Genomic DNA, 26,211 nt, shown 5'->3' with positions numbered 1-26,211 from the left:
AAGGCAGACAGCTGCCTCAGGGAGCCGCGGACCTGCAAGTGATGAAATAAAGGCGTAAAAAGCTGCAGAAAAATGTCCATGCATCACCATCAAGCACCCGAAAGCATACCTCATAAAACTGCTGTCCACAGATATTTATTTTTATTTTATTTCATGATTTCATCCCACCCCTGGATGAGGTTTGATGAAAAATGTAAAGGCCGCCTGGCCGATTTGCCCATCTGCCAAGCAGAGGGTTGGATGGGACACAAAAAAAAAATCACAGACAATTGCGCCATTAATTGCTTGCTTAATTGTCGGCGGGCGCACATCCGACTTTTGCGCGCGCCCACCGAGCAAAATATCACGCGAGGAGATCAAGACGCTCACCCGATGTCATCTCGCATGATTTTACATGCAATTCGGTCGGGCGTGCGCCCGCCCATGGGACGTAAAATTCTGCCCTCTGTGATATTCAGCTGCCGTCTTTGTTTCTTCACATTTCGCTATGAATCTTGGTTGTCAACCGTTTCCTCTGTTCCTTTGCTTTTGATGATGATAAGAAATGATGATGCGGTAAAGGGCAGTTACACTTCGGAGGGTTCAGATAAACTGACAGAACCCCAAATGGGAAGATTGAACAGTTTATCAATTTTGGCTCAATACTGAGGTGTCTTGTGTCCTTGCTGCATGCTGAAGTCTGAAATTATCTATAATACACATTGCTGGAATTTGTGGCGGAGAGGCCTACACTGGTTGTGGCAAGTCTTGGTGGCCAATGATAAACTGGAATTGATGTGTTGGCGTATCATGTGATTTGAAATGAAATGCTCTTGGTTTTAATTTCACTGCATGATATAGACTGTAGCGTATCACGTATATTACATGTAGGATACAGGGAGGGATAGGAGCTGATTACCAGCAAGTAATTGAAATGAGAGGTTCAGATGATATGATGATCCAGAACTGTAAAGCTGAATTAGTTTGTTAATCACATTGGATTATTGCCCATTATCCTCTGTCAGATACTGGCATTTTTAGATCTTAAATATGCATGGATTTTACTTCAGCTTTTGCCAATATCATCACTGCTTTTGATCTTTTTTCACTACTGCTCTTCTGTAATCAGGTAAAATTATTGGGTCTCAGAATATTAGGTTTAAGAGCAAAATAAAATGGGATCTCACAAATACCATGCTCTTTCAATAGTGAATGATAAGTGCAATCGCCATCCAGATAAAGTTAACGAGGTTACATTCCTCCATTACCCTACTTGTGCTGTAATTTTCTTCAAATAAAATGAACGTTGATGGAAAAAGCAACAAATTAAGAAAACAAAACATAAACAAATTACTCACAGGTAGTTGCTGTTATTTGCTATATTAGAGAAATTAGTTTGTATCTAGTTTAATGTCTAATTGCTCACACAGTTTCATCATAAGAGGTCCCCAAGAGCTTTGAATGCAAGAAAGTCACTAATATCAAGGAACAAAAACAGCGTATACCGATCTCCAGTCTTTACCTCTCATTCCCAGCAGCAAACATGCTACCTAGCAACCAGCAATTGAACATTTTGTCTCCTTGTTGTGTTGGCTATCCTCCCTGCTGTATGGTAGCTGACATGCAGATTTTTTTTTTGTTTTGAAATTACAGACCTCTTTTCAAACTGTAAATTTTTGGGTGGGATTTTGAGATAAAAGTGTGGTTATTGCACCTTTGTTTTATGGAATTTACCAAAGCAATTACAGACATCCTACCACCAGCTGTGTCCTTCAAAAATAAAGTTGAAACCTGGAAGCCTGATGTAATCCCACATGTAATGGAAAAACTCAATTGTATTTCAAAAGCACCACTCTTCATTCCCAAGCTTCGTCTTTACCTTCCTTCTATGATTGTACACTGTAGAAGTCAAGGTCTTGTTCATTTTAACAATCATACTCTTTCACATTAACTGATGTTAACTGACAAATGAGTCAGTGGATATTCAGGGTTTCACCAGATACCATGAAAGGCATTCAGAAAAGCAGTGTTATTGAGACAAAAAACAATTACTGAATTTTTTGTGGTCTTAAGTGAGTAATGTGTATTCTTGTCCCTACCCTATTTACTGATTCTTTCCTTCCCCTTCTTTAGGTTCTCCCTCTCTATGCACATCTCTGAATCTCGCTGTCTAGTTCTCTCTCTCTCTCTCGAGCAAGATATTGGGCAAGCAATCCTTCTGAGCCCTCTGCTTTTGAACGAGTTGCTGGGAGCTTAATGAGATTGGTACAGGTTAGCTCGCCCTCTGTTCTTCTATTTCCCTCTCTGGGAATTAGTCTTTCCACCTTTCTGCCAAAGGGGACAGAGGCGACCTGCAGGGACATCATTTTTACCTAGTGGGTTATTATGATCTGGATGGGCAGTAAAAGCAGATTCAATAGCAATGTTCTGCAACAAATTGGATAAATACTTGAAGGGAAAAATCTGCAGGGCTATGGGGAAAGAGCAAGGGAGTGACAAAAACTGGATAGCTCTTTTAAAGAACTAGCATAGACATGATGGGTTGAATGGCCTCTTTTTGTGTTGTATAATTTTATGATTCTATCCGACTTCAAGGATTTTTCTGAGAGTTATTGGGTCATCCATGAGTAAACAGCTGAGAAAGCCTGTAGTGTACAATAAATTGTTCAATAACCGTTTCACAGGATGGAACATACTTTTATATTGATTAAAAAAATAAGATTATTTCTGGGGCCCAGCATTCTGAAAAGTGGGAAGTAATTTTTCACAAGGTGGCAGAGATAAGCAGTGTCAGGAGGTAATGGTGGGATGATATTCCAATACTGTGCATTAATAAAACACAGCAAGTGGCAATGTTAAAATCACAACCAAACTGTGCTGGATAGAAGACTCATACTGTGATAAAAGTTCAGATGCTAATATTTTAAAAATTGTTTTGCATAAATGTTAGCCTGTAGCTGTCACGCTGTTATAATCCAGCTGCTGGGTACAAAGTTTTGATTTGCACCTTCAAAGAGATGTCCACAACCAAATGGCCCAACTGTTGCATGGACTATTTTAAAGCATAAAGGTTAGTTTTCAACCTTAGGTTAAGAAATGAGAATTTAAGTTCACTACAATATTCTACATTGTACATGTACCTTGCTGTCACAGATGTAGAATCATAGAATGGTTGCAGCACAGGAGGAGACCATTTAGCCCATCATGTCCATGCCGGCTCTCTGCAAAAGCAATCCAACTAGTCCCATTCTCCTGCTTATTCCCAGTAGCTCTACAATGCTTTTCGCTTCTAATAATGATCAAATTCTCTTTTGAAAGCCTTGAATGAATTTGCCTCCACTGCACGCTCAGGCTGTACATTCCAGATCCTAATCAAGGGCTGCATTAAAATGTTTTTCCTCATGTCAGTGTTGCTTCTTCTGCCAATCACCTTAAATCGGTGTCCTCTGGTTCTCGACCCTTCCCTCAACAGGAACAGTTTTCCCCTATCTACTCTGTCGAGACCCCTCATTATTTTGAACATCTCTATCAAATCTCCTCTCAACCTTCTATTCTCTAAGAAGAAGAGCCCCAGCTTCTCCAATCTATCCATGTAACTGAAGTTCCTCATCGCTGCAACCATGCTTGCAAATATTTTCCACACCTTCTCTATTGCCTTCACATCCTTCCTAGAGTGTAAGAGTTAGGGACTATTTGGTCAGACTCAGTTCCTGGAACAACTGGAAACAGCTTGCTCATTAAATTCCACTGCAGTGCTGGTCTTGCAGCACATGTATATTGCAATCGAGCTTAACATTCGAGTACTGCTCGAATATACAACATGCTTTTCTCAAGCTTTATTTACACTTTTAACTGCATAAAAACTTACATTCCAGTGCCTCTCACTGATGGCCATCTTATTCTGCAAAAGGAAATTCCTAACTGGTCCAGAGCCCCATGATCATTTATAATTAGTCCTCTACTGTACCATCTACGCAGCTATATATAATAAGAATATATTTGTTTAAAAAATAATAAAACATAAACAGGCAGGAGCAATTAACTTAATTTCTTTTAATATTTCTTGTGAGGTTTGTTAATGATCTACAATTTTTTTCTGTTTTTCTAAGAACCTCAGACCTTATTACTTCCCTGTGCCAAATGGTAATAAAATTAACTGGGTGGGAACTAATTGGGCCCCAGATCCTTCACAACTGCGCTAAGCAAAAAAAACAAACAGGGAAATAGAGAGAAATGACATTCTGTGGAAAACTGTACCAAATCATTAAAGTAATTTCCCCAGCCTGACACACTAACGGCAAATATTTTAAATACTGACAGTTAATGAATCCTTTTATAGTAACAAGAATCTTCGACATGTATACCATCCTGATTATTCTATGCTCAGCTTTAATCACTAAATGTCTTCAGCTTTTGGGTTCTCATTGGGCCCTTCCATTGGTTGAAACACTTCATCTCAACTTAACCATCAAGGGTAAATATAGTTCTTCTATCAGAGCATCAAACTGTTCCTGGGATGATTTCACCTCCATGTCTTGAGCAGTTTGCATGAAGAGCTTTCTGATAACGGGTTGAACTTTTCCGCTTATCTGGATCAGTTTTATTTATTTATTTATTTTATGATCTGGATCAATCCTGCTGTTGGGGACAAAAGCGGGAGGCAACCCTGCCATGATGGGACTGGGGATGGCTTACAGCCAGCGGTGACCAATTAAGAGCCCATCATCACCTCACCCCCAATCAGAGGGCCAGCAGCTCAGCATCTTCAGTAGCTCCACCACGAGTGGTGACCATTGCTGAGGCTGCAACACCAGGGAGACAGACATCCTCAAGGAGAGTTAAGTTTGGTTGGGGTAAGAGGGGGCCAGGCAGGCAGGCTCCAGTAAAAAAATAGGGTGGGTGGGAGGGAGCTTGGGGATGGGGGTCATGGTGCAATGGTGTGGCCATTGCTGAAGGGGCAGGTATTGCCACCAAAGGGCCCCTCCATGGGCCATGGAACACCTATGAAGGAGGACTGTCCTCCCAGAATCCACGGGGGGCCGCCAGAGTTTACTTGGTGGTCTCCCCATGCAGCGGCAGCTTCCCAATATGGGCAAAATGCCATGGGGGATGGGAAATGGCCCTTAATTGGCCATTTAAATGGTTCATTTGGCTGCCTGGTGGGGATCCGAGCAGCAAATTATCTTCCACATAGCAACATGGCATGGTGGTGGGATGATGTCGGACTCCCCAGCTTCCCCTGTCTTTTTGCCAGCCCTTTACCATCCCAGACCAGTGGGTCCAGAAGATTTAGCCCGAAAATCCTAATTTTGTCCTTCACAAGCTTGAACCTGTACGTGGGTTTACAGAGCTTAATGTGGGTTCCAGGTGTATCTTTTTTATATTCCTATCTTAAATATTTGCATGATAACCTTTCTTTATCAGGCCCTTTAATGGATGAGTGGTCTAAACGCCGCTGCACACCTCAGCCCTCTGACACTTGGGATCAGTCCTATGGCTATCCTCTGCTTATCTCAAGAATATGAATTATTCTCTTGTTGCTCAGTGACTTAAGCTTCCCAATACTCAGGGTCATTGGTTAAATCTCAGCCAATGCCTAGTGCATAATTTGCTGAGTCAACAGAATTAACCACTGGAACAATTCATACCAAAAAATGGGTGGCAGGAGGGGGTGGTGCAGGTTTGTGGACAGGGAACATGTTGTGTTTTTAGGAAGGCAGTCACCGTGGGCAGAATCTTGTGGAGGCGACAAGGGTCTCGGACGCCAGCTACAGAGCTGATGAGACCCACGTTTTTGCCTCTTTTCGGGAAGGGCTGCCACCTCTTGAGCCACCCAGGCACTTAAAGGGCCAGCGACAGGCCTTCCACTGGGGATCAACAATCCCTAGAGCAGATATCCTGCCTACTGAGAGCTGTCAGCCAATCAGAGGCCATCAGCTCTTCTTGGGCGGGGTGGTGGCTGCTGCTGGGATGATAGCCACCCTGAGGCCTTGGATCGAGGAGGGACCCAGGCATCGGTGACCCAGTGATGGTGGGAGAGGGATCACAGGGTCACCAGTCGTGGGGGTGTTGTGAGGGCGGGGAATGGTAAGAGTGGGTGAGCAGAAAGGGCAGAGGTGTGACTCTCAGCAAGCCCCACCGATACCGGATCTCTCTATTGGGCACTGTTCCTTTGAAGAGGAGATCCCCTCCCCCCCCCCAGGAGCCTACAAGCAAACATGCGAACATATATAGGAACATACAAATTAAGAGGAGTAGGCCACTCGGCTCCTTAAGTCTGTTCCACTATTCAATAAGATTATGGCTGATCTGATTGTAACCTCAACTCCACATTCCCACCTACCCCCTGATAACCTTTCACACCCTTGCTTATCAACAATCTATCTAGCTCTGCCATAAAAATATTCAAAGACTCCACTTCCACTGCCATTTGAGGAAGGGAGTTCCAAAGACTCACGATCCTCTAAGAGAAAAAAACATTCTCCCCATCTCTGTCTTAAATGGGTGATCGCTAATTTTTAAACAGTGACCCTTAGTTCTAGATTCTCCCACAAGAAGAAACATCCTTTCCACATTCACCCTGTCAAGAACCCACAGGATCTTATATGTTTCAATCAAGCCGCCTCTCACTCTTCTAAACTCCAGAGGATACAAGCCTAGGTTTGCTTGTTATGCCCCTCACATGGCGAGCTCTCTACCGGCCACTGGGTTAATACCAGTGGTGTTGGACTGAGGTTCTTAAATGGGCATTAATTGCTCAATGAAGAGCCTTAATTGGCAGCCTGCTGGGAAGGCCATCCAAGGGCCTTCCTGCCATGGACTTAATCGGAGCAGAGGAGGGAAGGTGGGAAGGTGGCAGGGTCCCAATTTGCCACCCTCATGCCCTATTAAATGCCCCTGTTGTGAAAATGTAATTCATAATTCATAAAATTTGGAATATAACTTTCAGTTTCAGGAATGTAACTTTTAGGTTGAATGTTAAAGTATTATATGTAAGATAGCATTTGATTGAGTAAGTGATAAGTAACCCGAAGTAAATGCAGCGCAAACAAGGTTTGAGGTAGTTACAGCTAAAAGCTAAAAGCAAAAAACTGCGGATGCTGGAAATCCAAAACAAAAACAAAAATTACAGTTAAAAGCTAACCTATGTTTATCTTCAAGGTCATTGTTAAAAGTTTAAACATTGAACAATGGATGACTCATTTATGGACTTCTTACTAGTGCCAGGGTGTCCACCATTATCTCCATAGAAGAAGCTAAAAGCTTGCAATTCTGAGAAAAATTGTCATAAAACTCAAATAGAGATAGAAATTATTCAAATAGGTTACATGATCAAAAAAGTGTGTTAAAGGTAAAATAATTGGTTTGCATTTCTGTTTGAGGCCATCCCAATGCATGCCATATTATAAAGATGGACTGTGGGGGTAGAAGGTTCTTTTCTTTAAGTTATCTAGGTGTTGATCAGAAAGTAGGCAGTTGTAGTTTTGTTTAGGTGTAGACTGCAAGTAACTGGATTAAGAGAGTCAACAGGAGGTGATAGGTAGACCGGCCTGTGCTTTAAGCAGAGAAAATACTAATGTTATTGTTCATCAGGCAGAATGTGGGTAGAGCTCATGTTCGGTTTGGCTTTTGTGAGGGAGAAAGCAGCTGGAAGATTTGCCTAATTTGCAACTAGATGAAGAAATTTACAATGGTCCTCACAGAGGCTTGTGGCAGAAAACAATCAGTAGAGTTAGCATGGAAGCTGTGAGAAGGCAGTTGGGTTACTGCTGGCAACCAGAACAAGGAGCTGAGGCATCCACAGTTGTGAGGTATTAAATAAAAGTTGGAGGGTTGCTTAGCCAAAAATGGAAGGATCTCCATAAAATATTACCTCAGAGGATAGCAGGAAAACCGAGGAGAATTAAAATAAACTTTGGAGGACTGTGGCATGCTTTGTGGGTTGGTCCCTAAAGAAATGAATAAATAAAAGATTTTTGCAATGTATAAGCGAATTCTTTAGAACTGATCTCATAGAATAAGTAATTATAAACTATAGGTTTAAGTTAATAGTGCTTACTTTGTCTAATTCTTATTATACACAATAAAGTTTGTTTTGCTTAAAAACATGAAATCTTGTGGTGTGGTTCTGCGGGTTGATTGCTGGGTGCTTGGATTTCTTTTTAAATGTTAACGGTCCCTAACAGGATCATTACAACCGGCACTATCAAACTTACCATGGGGGAGGGCACAAGATTCCGCCCAGTGTGCTCCAAAAAATTTCATCTCCAGCACTGTCTGAAGAACATTCAAGCTAATTGCTCAATAAAAATTATCAGGGAGAATTTTCTCCCCATCGGGTTGTTTGGGGAGGGGGGGGGGGGGGGGGGGGGGGGGTGGTGGTGGTTGGACGGGAGCGCGCGCGGGTGGATGTGCAGCCTATCACCTCCCGTGATTGGCTGCGTGCAGCCATTTTACATGGGAGGGCCAATTAAGGCCTGCCCAGCGTGATGCGCACCCAGTAGTGCTGTGCGCGCCCTGTGTGGCTGGGGGGAGTAGGCTGAGTCGGGGCCTGCGCTCTTTTGCACATGCGTGGAGCACAGAGCTGCCTCAGGGAGGTTAGTTTGATTTTTGAAAATATTAATAAAGAAAAGAATATTTTTTATGACATGTCCCCTCATGTGACAGTGTCAACGAATGTTATTAAAAATTTTTATTAAACATTAAAAACTTTCATGAAACCTCATCCTGCCTGTGGTTGAGGTTTCATGATAAATGCAAAGGCCGTCTATGCTCTCTGTCTGCCCGCCAGCCATAAAGCTGGACAGGCAGCTCAGTTAATTGATTTAAATGCTGTTTTAATGGCCTTTATAGATCTTTGACAGTTCGGCGGGTGCGCAGCCGACGCAGCTTTGCACCCACTGAACTCATGATCTCAATGACGCACGGTGACTTTGGGACGTGCGCCCGGCATCACCGCGCACTATTTTACGTGTTAGTGAGTGGGCCCCGCCCCCGCTCGCCGACCCGAAGATTCTGGCCCTGTTGTAGTTTACATAGCAAAAGTCTATTTCCATAAATCTAGGAACAATGGCCTAGAAATTGGAATATTCCCAAATCAGTGCATGATCACACCATTGACAAGTAGCTAATAAGACCAGCTGCAGGTCCATGGAAAATTGGTCCTACAGCCTAATTAAGAAAGCGCTGGAGCATTAATGATGTTTCAGCCATCTTAGCAGGATAAGTTGGACCTTAGCCTATAGCCTCAAGGGATTCGAGGGTGGGACATGCGGTGGAGGGATACACAATTGGAACAGGGGTGATCAAAGGCCAACCGTGGCCACAGTTTTAAGCTGAAGAGTCTGGAGGTGCACTCATGTTCCTCGTGGTTTCACAATAAGCTAAGTATAAAAACATTAAAACTACCTTTGGGTGACAAGCCTCCAGTGGTCATCCACAGATAATTTAACAAATGTGCCTGAAACAGGTAATAGGCTCCCAAATTGCATTTGCAATGGGGCAATCTCTAGCTTCAGGCATGTGAGCATGCCTGAGCAGCCCAACCCAATATGGCGGGCAAAACAGTTCTAGCGCAGAATAAGAATGCACTCGCCACTCAACAGCTGGGACCCTTGGGTAGCCATTTTATGGTTAAAAAGTGGGTGCAGCACAATACAATTTATGGGCCTGTGGGGGTAATTTTCACCTCATGGGAGTAAAGTGTAAAGAGGCAAAGTGAATGACCTGCCAGATATAGAATCTGCTTGACCTTCAATTGCATTGATTTCTGTAATGGGCAGATAAATCACTCTGGCTGTTTACCCACCTCCCCCCATCACCACACCCACCAAGTAGAGAAAGTGGAAGATACCCACCGTAATAGGTATATTTCTGCATCACAAAAATTCACACATTGGAAAACAAAGTCCTGATGTTTGATACCGCTTCAACAACATAGTCATTAATTATTAGGCCTCCATACCCATCATGTTGGAGCATAGGGTTCAGGATTAAATACAGTCGTGACATCAGTTGTCTTTAAGTATCTCAAATAGGATCTATTGAATGTTTAAGGCTAGATTATAACTGGTCTAAACTGGAGCCAGGAGTCGATTGCAATGCCCGATCCTCATACAGCAACAAATAAAATTAGAGTGTTGATTTTAACTTGAACTGGAATTGGACAGGCAGGAACTGACTGAGTGTTAAAACCTTTGTGACCTTACCAGCATGAGGCCCAGGAGATTCTAACATGCAGGCTTCATCTATTGATCCTGCTCAGTTACCTATCTGAAGCTTGCAGGGTAGAGGCAGCTGTTCAGCAGGTTGGGGTGGGGGCAGGGGCAGCACAGGAGAGGGCCAAAGGAACGGTCCGTGAGATTGTGGTAAATCATGCAGAAGGGCTTTTTTGGAGGGTATTGAGATCGGGAAGGGGGTGGTGGTGGGGGGGAGGCGAAAAGGGAGATTGGGGTTGGGGGGGTGGTGTTGCAAAAGGTTTCTCATTGGGCTCAGTGGAGCAGTCCTGCTATTTCTGGTTCCACAAGGAATGTAAGATAAAGTTAACAAAAATTCTATCTGTTTGGCCTCCTCTGACCCCACTCCCAGTTCGCTTTACTTTAAGCCAAGCTACAATGACTTTCCCACCCAAGCCACCAGTTAGAATAGCCACTGGGGCCTGACCATGTAATTGGGTACTGATCGGCCTATGAGAAAAGACCTGGATTTTAATCAGGTGACTTTATCAAATATAGAAACAAAAAACTGCAGATGCTGGAAATCCAAAACAAAAACAGAATTACCTGGAAAAACTCAGCAGGTCTGGCAGCATCAGCGGAGAAGAAAAGTGTTGACGTTTCGAGTCCTCCTGACCCCGGGTCATGAGGACTCGAAACATCAACTCTTTTCTTCTCCGTCGATGCTGCCAGACCTGCTGAGTTTTTCCAGGTAATTCTGACTTTATCAAATGCTCAGAATAGCAGGTTAAAGTAGAAGCCTGCATAAGGCAGCAGGACAATGGCTGGTAAGTCTCCTGGCCAAATTTAACTGCCCGCTTGCCCAGTTTCTGCTGAGCGGGCAGGGTTAGAAACACCTGTCAGCATTTCAGACCAAGTGACACTTACATTTTTAAATCTATTTTTAAATCTGATACTTAATCAAAAATGAGATATCAAATGGAGGTATACAATTAACCCCTACTTCTTAATTTATTTTATTCTTTTTGCTGCTTTGGTCTCTAATACTGCATCAGTAAAATCCAATCATGTGTATATGATTATATCCTCTACTTAACATTTGATCAGCTTTTGCAGCAGCTCCTGTACCACTGTTTACTCTGAAAATTGAAAATAAACAGCATTTTTAAAATAAGAATTTGTGTATTTACAAAGCAGAACACTCCAAAGTAGAAAGGGAAAAAGGTACAGGACTAATAGATAACAAATATAATGTACCCACAAAACAACTTGCATTTACACAACACCTTTAGCATCGTAAAATGTCCCAAGGTATTTCACAAGACTGTGCCAAACCAAAGGAAACATGAGGACAAGTGAGCAAAAGATTAGTTTTTAGCTCGGGAGTGCGGTGAAGTCGAGGGGATTCAGGGAGAGACTTTCAGAGTTTGGAGCCTAGACAGCTACCAATGGTGGGGTGAACAAAGTCGGGGATGCAGATTAGACTAGAACTGGAATTCTCAGACTGTTGTATGGGCTGTTTATAAAACACATGCCTTGCTTTCTCTCAAATGCTCCCCAATAATAAGGCCAGAATTTTAACGTTGGCGTGTGGGGGCAGGCGTGGGTCCCGACGTCAGCGCGTGTCATTTAGATATTACGTTCGGCGGGTGTGCGCTGGCCAAACTGTCAACGGCCTATTAAGGCCAGTAAAAAACCAATTAAAGTAGTTACCAATGCTGTCCGTCGAACCTTAAGGCTGGCGGGCAGGTGAAGAGCCCAAGGGGCTTTAGCGTTTTTCAGGAAACCTCATCCACGGGCAGGATGAGGTTTCCCGAAGGTTTTATAAAATCAATAAATAGATTCTGCTAAATTGACAAGCATGTCCCAGCTCATGTAACAGTGTCACATGAGGGGACATGCATAAATAATTTTTATCTTTCTTTGTTAAAAAATTTCAATATGTATTTAATGACTGAGGCAGCTCCGTGCCTCAGGGAGATTTCTGCGCTCTTTCCCTCCTGCCCCAGCCCACACAGGTGGCGCTGAGCCTTAATTGGCCCGTCCGCATAAAATGGCGGCACAGAGCCGATTGTGGGCGGCAATCGGCCCCGTGCCTGCCCGCTCCCGCTCCGACCGGCCCACTCGATATGCAGAAAATTCTCCCTTAAGTCAATCTTTCAAAACTATCAAACTAAAATTGCATTAGGGGACTAAAAATTAAAGTCTATTAAACTCCAATGTAATCTGATCCCAAAACAACTGGATCGACGTTGTGTTCTGTATTACTAGGCACAGCTATTGTCATTTTAAAAGAACCCCAAAATGAGGACAAATGTGCTTTAAATTCCTGCGATAATTTTTTAACGCCTCTAAATGCTAACCATCCCTCTTTGAAGAGAGCTCTGAGAATGAACTGCATTATTTCACCATTAACAGTTGCTATGGGTACTTCTTTGAACTCTCAATAGTTTCCAGTGAGTAAAAGGAACTCCATTAATACATGCAGTATTTACACCCTTTGTGTGGACTGAAAGGAATTTTTCCTTCAGCCTGCCACACTTAAATTGATACGAAATATCAAATTATTTATGAATTACATTTTTAAACGCATGGTATAAATAGATTTTGTCAGTGCAGCAGTACACTGTGATAAATACCTCCAGTTATGGAGCTGGCCATAACTCACTCAAGACCTTATCGCTTGTGACTCATCCAACCAGCCTTATTTACAGCAGTATTTATTGGACATCTTACTGCTGGTCAGGCCAGATCCTGCAATTACTAATTCAACAGTATTTTGAAACATGGTAACATTTAGGGGGAAAAAAATGGCTGTCTCGCCCACTGTTTCAAGTGGGTCTGAAAGCCCAGAGTTTCCATTCAGTCACTGCAATGATGCCCTCCTGATATCAGCTGCAATTCTGGCCTCGGAGTCATTGCTTTCCAAGAGGCGAGCAATTTGTGCTAGTCTTGGGGAATGGGGATGTGGGGGAGCAAGGTTTATTGTGACAGGCTCTGAGGGCTAAGAAAGACAGAAGTCAGGCAGTTGACTACGTTAAAGGTGATATATAAGCACAAATAGTTGTTGTGTAATAAATCTCCAAGGTCCTGAAATTGCTGCATAAAATACACAAGGGCAGCTACTGAATTTTTGTGAAATTCCTCTCTCCCCTATTTCAGTGATGTGTTAACCCACTTCTATTGAAGCAACTAAGTGTTCTTCTAAATGCCAAGAAAAGAGGTTTTAGCAGAAGACTGTAAGACTAAGACTACAAAGTCAAGTACCTTTGAGGATGGCATATGCAAATGAAGGTCAGCAACTCTATAGTTTGCGGATACAACCACTCTGAATAGGTTATCACTGGAAGTTAAGTCTACACCCTAATTTCCAAACTGGAAAAGAATATTCCCACTGGATCATGGTATAATCAGTGAGAACACTCAGTACAAGGACTGGCTGTTACAGTGTTGAAAGCCTTGCTGCTTTCACTGCCAACTTCAATTTGTCTCTCTGCACCCTATGTCTTTTTATTTTTAAATCCTGTTTTTGTAAAAACTGAAGATGCAAAGTGATCCAACAATTTTCTTTGGGTCCTGTAACTATTTTAGAATGCTCTACAGCATAAGTAAGTTTCAACTAATGTTTCCCCCTAGTTTCTCCCCTTACTACTCCCTCATTGAAGATAATGCTTAACTGCATTGTTTCTGTTTTACACAATTCAATCGCAGAATTTTAAGCACAAATTGCATTCAGTGCAACTAGAGTTTCTGCAATATTTTGCATTAGTTTGAAAAGCATTTCAGTGGAAGCAGGCCCTGCTACAAAGCTGGCAACATTGCCAGGGTGATTTAAGCAATATTGGGCTTTTCAGCAAATTGTGCTCATTACCAGGTCTTTGAGGAAGCTCCAAAAATTAAGCTGCATCTTTTGAGTACAAATATATTAATATGTGCATTTTAAAAGGTTTTGAATGTAATTTTTTTAAACAAAAGTTAACTATAACTAATTACTGCACCCCTATCTAAGTAGAAAATAGTTTTGCATACTTTTAAGTCATTTTCAGTCATTTAAAATTGTTTTTTAACAGGTAGATTGATGCTATGAATGTTTCTGAAAGAAGAGGCACTTTGTCAAACTTTTCATCTTGCACTCATCGGGACAATTCGCAAGAATGCAATGTAAAGGAAAACAACAAATTTATACTGTATGAGAAAAGAGTGTTGATTGTTTGGAAAGTGGACTCTAATCTGCAGAGATGGTGCATGGAGAAAGCACTAGATGATTGTGTCTGACAGTTAACTGCCAATAAATTTAAATCAGGCAGCTTGACCCTGGTTGGTCAAAGCATTGCCCTGAGGAACGAACCAGCAAATGGCTGTCACTTATTTTGTTTAATTGAAACAGGCGCGACGTATGTACATGTTTTTTTCTGTCTGCAAAGAACAAGGCCCTGTGTATTAACCTAGCTTCCAATACACGCAAATATGCCACACTGAGAGCCCGACTGACAATCTTAATTTGGTTGTCAGCATAATTTTTAGCACACTGAGGATTATTCAGCAAATTGTCCTGATGAGTGCAAGGTGAAAACCTTTGACAAAATGTCTCTTTTTTAGCCAATTCTCAAGTCCTGCACTACCAAGCGACTATTTTTTGTTGATTAAACCCATTTTCAGTTGTATTAATCAAACTTTACTGAATTTCCACTCTTAAATATATTTTTAAAAATTTTAAAGCCATTTAAAAAAATACATTTTAAAATTCTGCCTGATTGTGCTGGAAGTATGCTGGTTGGTGCATATTTTTAATTCGTGAGTTTGAATGGGAAATTGGAGGGAAACATTTTTTAAAACAGGTAAAATTTGTACTAAAATCACTGATTATGCTCAAAGCAGAAAGTCTATCCTAATGCCTCTAACTAGAGTACAATTCCATAGGTTGTATGTTGCCCTAGGATACCAATCAAGCAGCCATTTCTTCTGTGCCAGATTGGACAATCAGTGCTAGATTTTCACTTCCGAGGCATGTAGCTTGACTCAGGAAATTTTCCGGCTTGCCTCACCTGCCATGATAGAAAGGCCCCCAAATGGCTTGATCTTCGCTCTGGGGGTGTGGTTTTGGGTGTTGGGGGGGTCGGGGGAGGGGGGGGGGGGCGGCGGAAGGCGAGATATAGTCGAGCCTTCTGACTTGGAAGCAGATCAGGGGCAGCCACAGGGGTGGGCTGAGTGATGAGGCAGCCTGGTTAAAACACCCATCTCAGTTCTCTGAGGCTTTGTCCTAACGTCCCTACATTTGTCGAAGTCAACATTTGCTTGGCTGAAAGCCCAGGCTCATAAAATGATTATGTGAGTTGGAGGTTGCTGACACAGCTGGAGAGAAATGTTGACTGCTTGTTTGACATCTTTATGTGGTTATAGTAAATTATTTTTTCTGCGAGCTCTTTTTACAAAGTCTGATTTGTTAAAATTTTTTCATAGAATGTGGGCATTGCAGTCTCGGCCAGCATTTGTTGCTCATCCCTAATGGCTCTTGTTCAGGAGGCATTTGAGAGTCAATCACATTGCTGTGGGTCTGGAGTCACGTGTAGGCCAGTCCAGGTAAGGGCAGCAGATTTCCTTCCCTAAAGAACATTACTGAACCAGATGGGTTTTTATGGCAATAGTTTCATGGTCATCAGGCTTTTACTGGATTGAAAACTCACCATCTGCAGTGGAATTTGAACCCAGGTCCCCAGGGGATTACCCTAGGTCTCTGGAATACTAGTCCAGTGACAATACCGCTATGCCACCACCCCACCACCACTACCACCACCACCCCCCACCTCCCCCTTATATGCACAAGATTAAGAGGTGTGCATACTTAAAGATCTTATAATATTCAGACTTTAAAAGTCTGTTTGATTGGCACATTTATAAAGTTGTAGAAACACCAGTTTTTTCTCAAAGAATTATGAGTGGGGTTTTTTTAACGTAGTTTCACACATGGCATTTTAAAATTGGGTTCATCGGTTCTGTACATAGTGTAAACTGGGTGAATGGGCATGGAGGGACCATGAGTTGGCAAGGAGGGTATGAGGGTCCATTAAGGTGGGTGGGGGACATGAGCTGGCATAAATTTGGCATGGAGGGGGCATGGGTAAGACTCCTTGAACTTCCCTTTCAAAAGGTTCCTGAATCCAGAATATGGTTCACCACTCCTCTGAGATCTGTGAACCACAAGTCATGGAGAAGCTAGCCCAACTTCACGAAAATTGCCGGGGGCTAAATGCCTACCCCTGCAAAGGGGCGAGCCAGGTCAGGAGTGCAGTGTACAGGCTCGCTATCAGCACCCTTATCCCATACTAGTCAAAATTGGGGGTGCTAAGAAAGGGGGTGAGAATCTCAGAATCATGTCCTGCCCACAATTTTTAAATGGTTCTGGAGTCCTTCTGCCCCCATAAAATTCCATGCCTCAGTGTTGTAGTCTATTTAATCATGGGGCCCCAGTGACTGAGACCAAATTGCCCTCACTTGATACAGATGCAGATATGTTCACTGATTTTTTTCTTGCATTGGCCACAGACACTGGGGTAATTTGTGGCACTTTGTTGCTGCCTGGGTTGGGATTGGTTAAGATGCCCCAGACAAGATACCAAATGTAGGACCTTCATGTTCAGGATGGTTCAATAACTCACCATATGCAATGCATGGAATATGTTGTAATTTAACAATTCACAAGTCAGGCCCCACTCTCTCTTTGCCATAAGCAGATTCTTAATACTTTATTTCCTTTTCAGTGTTTTCATGCAAAACATGTAAAAAATAAAGTACGTTGTTTTCTGTTTCAGGGTGGTTAGTTCAAAGGTATGGTACTTTCCATAAAATTCCAACTAAATGGATGCCTCGTTGAAAGGAGAAATTCAAAAGATTACTTCATCTATAAGCACGTTAAAGAAGACGTGTCATTTACAAGGTAGTGCCATCTTCTGACTAATTACCTGTCAACCAGTTTAGTTCTAGAGTCTAAACACTCAAATTTTATGATGCAGTAATATAACATTGGAATGTAGGGACTTGGGAAACAGAAAAGGCCATTCACACCATTCAATTCACTGTGTTAGCCACATCTGGTTTCAGCATCTGATTCGATCATTTTTCATCTTTTTCAGCATGTACCCATATCTTTTCACTTTCCGCTGAATCAGTAATTGACCCAATTCCCTTTTGAATACTTCAACTAAGTCAGCACTTACTACACTAGGTGCCAGCCTATTCCATAAATCAAAAACTCCAAGCGTGAAGAAGTTATTTCTGAAGCCTGGTTGAGACTCTTCAGATTCCAATCATGTCCTCTGATTTTTTATATGTTAATTTGACATAAAATGCCTCTCTCAACATTCCCGTTATCAGTTTCCTTCATCATTATTTCAGGAATTTTGATTTGTCCCGTTCTTTAATCCTTCAGAGTTGTTGATTTATGGAATAAACTGTTACCAGCTGCAGGGTTCAGACATTTTATGTGCAGAATAATGAATTGCTGGGAGTGAGTTGTAGGCTGTAATCTCATAAGAGCCTCAGATGATTTACTCGGAGAATAATGGTTACTTGGAAAAGATTCATCTGCAAGCTGCAAATTTTAAATGGGAATGGTATTGTACCAGGCAGGTTGGAACAGCTAACACAAGCTCACTCTGAAAACACAAATGCTGGTCACTGAGGAGGATCTGCATGGATTAAAACTCTGATTAAAAAAAATAATCTATAGTGTCAAACATGATTGCCAATGCAAAAATATTACTGCATTACACATCATTGACTCTGCCTGTTTACCAAGACAGCAGTCTTGCACGACCTTTTTGCTGCTTTCAGCTCTTACAGCACTGCTCTGAACAAGCTGAATGTATGTTACTGTTTTAATGCAAGGGTTGAGAAAAATGCTACTTGTATAATGTTAAGTTGTAAATGAAATTGGGAACAATACTTTCCCTTTTTTTTGAAGGGGTTGGGCAAAATCAAATTAATTCAACAATGTTCACCCTGGTCATGCTGTGTTATGAATAGACTGGAGCATGATGATTCTGTCAATCGCAGCACTATAGTAAGCAGCATGCTGCTTTAGTGCCGATTCATGAGCCTCGTATTGTGGTTTTAGGGCAAGCAGGAGGAATTTAGCAGATTTTTAAGTAATTTGTAATTTTGCCCACCAAAGAACACTTAGTTTGATTTAAAGCAGTTTTATGTTGGCTCTGTATTTCGGCTTCACTGGGAAATCTGAGCTTGAACGCAAGCTATGAAGAAAAGCAGTTGCCACCTTTTTCTCAGTAGAACCAGACTTCTTGCCAGGCCACTGTGAAACTCCATTTATGGGTATGTCCAATAGTTTCCCTTCCCCCTGGCTCAAAAGCCAGATTTTGGTAAATGAGGGGAGAAAGAAAGTTAAGTATCGAAAAAAAATACAATGAATGATGCTGTTTAATGCTGACTGTGGTGGTGTTGGAAACTGTTACTTCGTGGTTTCTTATTTAGGTAGAGTTGTTCTGATAAGTGTTCTCAATTTCTCAACATTTAAATGAAGTCACTACATGTGTTGTTTTACCACTTTTCTTGCTGAGGTCCTGTTTTTACTTAGTTTAATTCATTTAACACAGTGGCTGTGGGAGCTTATTTGATATTTAAAGGGGCATTGCTATCATGAAAAACCATTAAATGATTTTTTTGGCGCAATAAAGATGGAACAACAGTACGCACAAATCACTGATGGGGTTATCCAGCCCAATAAGTGTCACCGAGCTTGTTGACAAGTGAAGAAGCGTTTTACTGAACATGTTTGCAAGAAAATGTCACTCCTTTAATCAATAATTACTGGAAATCCAACATTTATCCAAGTAATTTCATAATAACGACTATTTATAAAACACTTGATTCCTGATGTACATAGGAAACCAGAAAACCTATCATGGAATTTGTTGTGAGCACATTTTAACAATTAATTTGGATGGCCAAAGACAGCTGTCAACAATTCTAGCCTTCCCTTACAGACCTGATATGAAGTGCTTTTAAAATTTGTCATTTTTTTGAAATTACAGGAATCAAGAATCAGTCCCACTGAACAGGTTGAAAAATTAATTTATCCTACTTTGTCAAATAATTTAAAACTAATTGACACCTAACAGTATCAATGCCGTCTTTTAAATAGCTCCAATCTGAATTTGAAAGTAAAGATGTTTTTACCTTCACTCTCGTCATAAAATTGCCAACAGCAAAGAATTTGCAGAGGATTTGCAGTTCAAGGATCCCAAATGGGGACCTGTACCGATTGGATGAACTTTGGTTCTGGAAAGATAGTTTATCTTAAAGAAAATGTTTTTATTCCCCTTCCCTGTTTTCCTATTTATATTTTCTCCTCTTGGTAATTCCATTTCATAAACCATTACTTGGCAGAGAACCAAACAAGCCACCTGCTACCAGTTCTCTGCTGTGGTTTTCTACAACCGGCCCCAAGGAGCTGCCAGACAGTAGCCTGGTCGATCTGCTTTCTGATTTTTCCTTTCTCCTCCTGGGGAAGCTCTTTGCTTTCAGCTTGGCACTCTTTACCGCCCCCGCCATGCCCACCTCACCCACCAGGCTGCCACCTCCACTCCCCCAGCTCCCCTATACCCTGCCTGAGATAGGAGTCATGATTGAAATAAATGCTATTAAAATTTCAAACAGTGGGATTGATTGCTAGTTCAGTACAAAAATCACGTTGCACTTCTATACGAATCACGCCAGTGTTAAATCTGAGATACGCACCTATGAAATATGCCAGTAGTATAGCCAGTACCACAGAAGCAGCGATAGCACACAAGGCAGCACATTTCCAGCTACAGTACTTGGATGGCTTCTTAAGTTTAAAAGCATTTCGGGAGAATGTGCTTCTCGGCAAAAGCCGTGGTGGTGGAGAGTAGACAGTACCAGAAGTTAAAGGATAGCCTGGCGTGGATGTACTGAACAGAGGTGTTGTCCCAGAAGAGGTCTTAAAAAGAAAGTGCCTGAAAGAGAGAAAGAAAAGAAGCTTAGAGCGCGGTATACCCGTGGGACTAAAAATGCTTTTGTGTTCCTCGTCTGGCTAGTCAGAAGATGGAACAAGATAAAAATCTTCTTCAGTTGTTAAATAATTACATTTTCCACTTCTTTTATTCTAAATTTTCACAGTACTTTTTGTTTCAATCTGTCCAATCAGAACTGCCTTTTCAGAAGTAGATGTGGGTGGAGAGCTTGAATTTGAAAATCATAATATTGTCATTTGGTTTTTTACTCCACAGGCCAAGATTTTTCTCTTAAGCACATTGTAACAAAATCATAAAGCTGGCAGTTATAAACATGTTCACATTTTCATCCAGCATACAGAGAAAGTCTCCTTCCAATAGTTAAAGAGAAAATATCCACTAACAGGAAATGTAGCTGTAATGCCACTGGTGTGCACTTCATTTGATTTCTGCACAGAGAATGGTAGTTCTTACGGCACACTGTTGGGCAAAAGCTCAAAGACAGCATGATCCAAACTCATTGGGCAGAGAGTTGCGTGCAACATCTTGTTTGGAACTTGTAATGGCACGCAATTGCTTTCTGGATATTTACACAGCCAGCTCAAGCAAAAACAAGCTCTTGCTGGTGCCAGCCAATCTCACACCTGTAAACTGTAGGTGATAGAGATTGATAAATTTTTGTTAGGCAAGGGTGTTAAGAGTGACAGATCCAAGGTAGTAGATGGAGTTAAGATACGAACATATGAACAAGGGGCAAGAGTAGGCCAATTGGCCCCTCGAGTCTGCTCCGCCATTTAATAAGATCATGGCTGATCTGATAGTAACCTCAAATCCTCATCTCGCCTACTCCCGTTAACCTATCACCCCCTTGCTTACCAAGAATGTATCCACCTTTGCCTTAAAAATATTCAAAATTGCTTCCGCCGCCTTTTCAGGAAGAGAGTTCCAAAGGCTCACAACCCTGAGAGAAAGAAATTCACCTCATCTCTGTTTTAAATCGGCGACCCCTTATTTTTAAACAGTGATCCGTAGTCCTAGATTCTCCCACAAGAGGAAATGTCTTCTTCACATCCACCCTGTCAAGAACCCTCAGCCACGATCTAATTGAATGCCAGAACAGTCTGGAGAGTCTAAATTGTTTACTTCTATTTCCATAAGTGAGTAACATTGATCTGATTTATATGAAATTATTTTGTTGATAAAATTTGCTGTTGACTATCTATTGACCAACATCTTGCTTTTTGACTAGTCTACGTGAATATGTGGAAGATGGTTAGTTCACCACTTAGCTATTCAGATTGAGAGCTTGTTCAACAAATTCTAAAACTGGAGATCAGCACATCACTAAACAGTCATCATTGAGTACAAACTCAAATTTTCTGCTTCCATTGATCGACATATGAGGCAAGGTCACGTACTGAGAGCATGTTTTCATGTTAATTTTGCATGGTGTCACTGCAAATGTGGCTGTGATGTGAGGCTCTTTTGAATATTTTGCCTCCTCAGAATGACATCCCTTCAAGACTAGTTGGCTGCTTGCATTAGCATGGTGTTAACAAAACCTGGAAATCACGATACTGACAGATTTTGTTTGTGTCAAACATTAGTTGTGGGGTTTCTGCCATTATGTACACACAAGATGCCAGGGAATTCTAGAACTAGTTAATATCTCTAGATTGATTGACCCGCACTGTAGCCAGCAACACGATCAAATATATTTTGGCTTTGAGCTCATAAGCCTGTAATATTGGTTAGCCATTGAGTTACAAGTCTGAGTTTCATGCATATAGCATAAGGAAGAATGAAAATGCTTTGTCATCAATCAAGCCCATTCTGTTCACAGATTATGCACAGCCTATCCCAACATGGACTCCATCGCATAAATTTAATCATCAAACAAAGTTCCATAAAATTTGGTCTGGCTGTAAAGGAATCATTAAACAGCCAAATCATTGTCAGATCGCCACTGTTCAATGCTGACCGGTTGCTTTTTACAGATGATACTTTCTTGGTACAAAATCACATGACCTTTTCTCTCACATGGATTATTCAGTAAATATTCTACAATCAATTCCATCTATTGTCCAATATTTATCTTGTTTCCTTTTGCACTAAGACAATATTAATAGCTTTTGCTGCAAGTTTATTACACACATTCATGACCCTTCATGAAAAAAGAACTTCCTCCATAATCTTGCTTAAAACAAGCTAATATCTATTCATGTGCTAAATGCCAAGCTTAAAAGGTTATATTTTTGCATTTTAAAAACTTGGATCACGTTTCACTCAATCTTTTCGTCTCTATTGATGTTGAGTGGTATCAGTCATCTTATACATAGAAACTTATTCTCGAGAGTCAGTCATGTTACTCTTAATTTATTCTTGTCAAATCAATGACTTTTGAAGGTAAAGGGGAAGGAACCAGATAACTCCTGGAAACAAGCGTGGGGGTAGCAGTGCATGATGTAGCTTGCTGCTTTCTGATCTTTTAAATGATTTCTCAGTGCAAACATATGAACATACAAAATAAGAGCAGATGTAGGCCATTCGACCACTCGAGCCTGCTCTGCCATTCAATAACATCATGGCTCATCTGTTTGTATTTTGAATTCTACATTCCCGTCTACCCCTAATAACCTTTGATTCCCTTGCCTAACAAGAATCTATCTACCTCTGCCTTAAAAATATTCAGTGACCCGGCCTCCACCACTTTCTGAGGCAGAGTTCCAAAGCAGCACAATCCTCTGAGAGAAAAAAAATTCTCCTTATCTCTGCCCTATAAGGCCAACTCCTAATTTTAAAACAGTGTCCCCTAGTTCTGGACTGACTCATAAGAGGAAGCATCCTTTCCACATCCACCTTGTCAAGACCATACAGGATCTTATCTACTTCAATCAAATCACCCCTCACTCTTCTAAACTTCAGTGGAAACAAGATCACTCTAACCAACCTTTCTTCATAAGACAACCTGCTCATTCCAGGTATCAATCTAGTAAACCTCCTCTGAACAGCCTCCAGCGCAATTACATTCTTCCTTAAATAAGGAGACCAAAAATGCATACAGTATTCAAGATGTGGTCTCACCAGTGCCCTGTTTAACCAAAGCATAACATCCTTACATTTATATTCAATTCCTCTTGTAATAAAGGATAGCATTCCATTAGCCTTCTTAATTACTTGCTGTACCTGCATACTAAGTGTTGTGACTCGTGCACTAGAAAACATAGATCCCTCTGCACCTCAGAATTCTGCAATCGTTCTAAATTTAAGTAATACACTACTTTTTTATTCTTCCTGCCAAAGTGAACAACTTCACATTTTCCCACATTATATTCCATCTGCCAGATTTTTTCCCACTCACTCAAATTATTTAACTCCATCTGCAATCTCCTTGGGCAACATTTTCCCCCCGTCGGGGGGTGGTGTTGTGTGGGAGCGGGCGGGTTCCTGATCGGCGCCCCCGATTGGGGGCGTGCCAACATTTTACATGGGCAGGCCAATTAAGACCCACCCAGAAGCTGTACGCTCCCTGTGTGGGCAGAGGGGTGGGGGGGCGGAGTTCCCTGAGCCGGGAGTGTGCTCTTTCGTGCATGCACGCAAAAGAGCGCACAGGTTTCCCTGAGGCAAAGTGTTGCCTCAGAGAGATCAGTGTTACTTTTAAAAAGATAATAAAGGATGAGAAAAATTTTATTGACATGTCCCCTCATGTGATACTGTCACTGTCACATGGGGCAGAATTTACCTCGGTGGGTGGGCAACCGATTGCCGCCACAAAAATGGGCCGCGCAGCTATTTTCGGCGGGCAGGCCAATTAAGGCCCGCCCCGTGGGTTAGCGACTCCCGTGAAGAATGGGAAAACAGTGGTGGAGGCAGGCGGCCTCAGACTGCCGGTTCCAATGGGAGCCGACAACCTGTATAAAGATTGGCCAGGTAGTCTGCTTAAGGCAGGGCACCATAGTCACTCAGGGAGCAAGGGAGGGAGGGAGCTGAGGGAGAAGAGCATGAGCAAGAGGAGGGGGTCAGGCTGCAGAAGAGGCCAGCAGGGGGCCACTGTGCCCCTCGCTTCACCGATGCATGCCTTGCTGTCCTCCTCCAAGAAGTGTCCAGCAGTCGGGATGTGTTGTATCTGGAGGATGGGAGGGGGAGGGTCCCCCATGTCACCAGCCAGGTGTGGGAGAAGGTTGGTGACGCTGTAAGTGCCCAGGATGATGTGCGGCGCAATGGCACACAGTGCCGCAAAAGATTCAATGATTTGTTGCACTCTGGATGGGTGAGTACCATGTCGGCCTTGGCCATTTGACCCAGAAGGCAGCCTTAGCCTTTGAGCACCCCCCCACCCCCCCCCCCCATGTCTTGCTGTCGTTACTGCATTGGGCATTTGGCACACGCTGGGTGGGCAAATGGGTACTGACCATTCTTACATCAGCCTTAGTGGTTGAGGAGAAGATGGGTTCTCCCTACAGCATATGTTGGTGTTTGTGGCATTTGAGTAGTCTGGCGGCAACCTGCAGGGGGGGACAGCTAGACACATACTCAGAACTCCAACATGTCTTATTGATGGTGATGAGATCGATGCAAGGGGAGCCTCAATGTGTTGTGGCCAAGTGCCATCTGCTGGCATTGGTGCCACACCTAGTTGTGCCTCCTTGCCATGGGCACTAACATTTGTGTGTTATTCAAAGTGATGGAAGCTGAATGTGTCCAAGGTGGCTGTTGGGAGAGGGGGTTGGGAGCAGCTGTACTATCTTCTGTGGACTGACCACCAATGTGTGGACAGGAGCCGCTGGAGGCCTCAGATGGGCCACTGTGGTTGGGAGGCAGTGTGCGTGTGCAAAGTACATGAGCGATCAGCCTCAATAAATGCTCTTCTCTGTTCTGCAGGCAAAAAGTCAACACAATCTTCGGGAGTGCCAGAGGTTTGGTGGTGGGCACGCTCTGCTCCAGCGCCTCATCACATTTGAAGAGCAGGCCATGGAGCTGGGGAGGAGGCAGAAGGCCAGGGCGGCTGGGGGCAGCGAGGCTGGGGTGCAGCAGCCAGGTATTCGAGGTCCACAATCCCATCCACTCTGTCTGCCCACCATCCAAACCACTGATGGTTGCTGCAATCATTAATGCTGCAACACTGCTCATTCACAGACTGAGACACTCTGATGTGTGGGTCATACGCAAAGGTCCCTTGTCCCCTTGAGGATTCACTTCTCCACCACCTTCTAAAGTCACCTTATCCCATTTGTGACCACTATCACCATGGCCTAACATGCCATGGCATCACTGCTGCACAGCCAAAGACTTTTTGCATCTGAGGGGGGTTTGGGACTTCCAGCACCCTTTCAGCCAGTGCTCCCCACATTACTCTGTCCAAAAGGTCCTCAACATCTCAGCTGTGAACCTCATGGCACTCAACTTAAATAAATGTCACCACGTTACTCATCCCTGCGCCAAGGGGAAATGTTGCCTTCTGCCCACTCGGTCTATGCCCCTCCTAACGGAATGAAGGTCAATAATGTGACCTCTCAATCTCCTGTGCTCCACAGCAAATGTCACCAGTGTTTGCGATGTTTCCTCAGCACCGCAACTCTCCAGGCCAACATGCATCCAGGTCAGGAACCTCTGCACTCTCCCCACTCCAAAGGTACATAACATGCCATGTAGCTTTCCTGAGGCCATCTGCCCAGCCTATCTGTATGTGCGTTTAATGGTTGGGGCTCCTCTTGACTCTTTTCCACCTCACCAATGTTCAGCTCTTTAGGGTCTTGAAGGCTAAGTGACTTGAGGCTAGGGGGAAAGGGATGAAAGGTTTAACTGACTGTACGCTAACTGATGCACTGTCCTTGTTTTTGATTTCAGCATGACCACCAGATCACCGTGCCCAACGACACCGCAGCCCCCCCTCCACACCTGAGGCCCAATATGTGCAACTTGCAGCACATCATTTCAGCCAGCTAGGCACCAGTGCAGACACAAACACCTCAGTGGGGAATTTACCTTCGGCTAGTGTCCCAGGTCACAGTGGAGAGGGCACTTCACAATTGCTGGAGGAGACGGTAGGGATAGAGAGTTCCAGTGGT

General features: G+C 42.8%; 1 protein-coding gene across 3 annotated transcripts in view; it reads right to left on the bottom strand.

Annotated features, from left to right (window-relative positions):
• The window catches only part of LOC121280981 (teneurin-2-like), a 787,212-nt gene that overhangs the window by 224,363 nt on the left and 536,638 nt on the right, over nucleotides 1–26,211 (bottom strand). For all 3 annotated transcript variants that reach the window (XM_041193486.1, XM_041193489.1, XM_041193487.1), the window contains one exon: nucleotides 19,908–20,146. In XM_041193486.1, the coding sequence (XP_041049420.1) occupies nucleotides 19,908–20,146 (239 nt within the window). The remainder of the gene's footprint in view (nucleotides 1–19,907; nucleotides 20,147–26,211) is intronic.

The sequence above is a fragment of the Carcharodon carcharias genome, chromosome 8 (genome assembly GCF_017639515.1).
Source record: "Carcharodon carcharias isolate sCarCar2 chromosome 8, sCarCar2.pri, whole genome shotgun sequence".
Lineage (NCBI taxonomy): Eukaryota > Metazoa > Chordata > Chondrichthyes > Lamniformes > Lamnidae > Carcharodon > Carcharodon carcharias.
The sequence above is the reverse complement of the archived record's forward strand: the minus strand, read 5'-3'. Positions and strand labels throughout refer to the sequence as shown.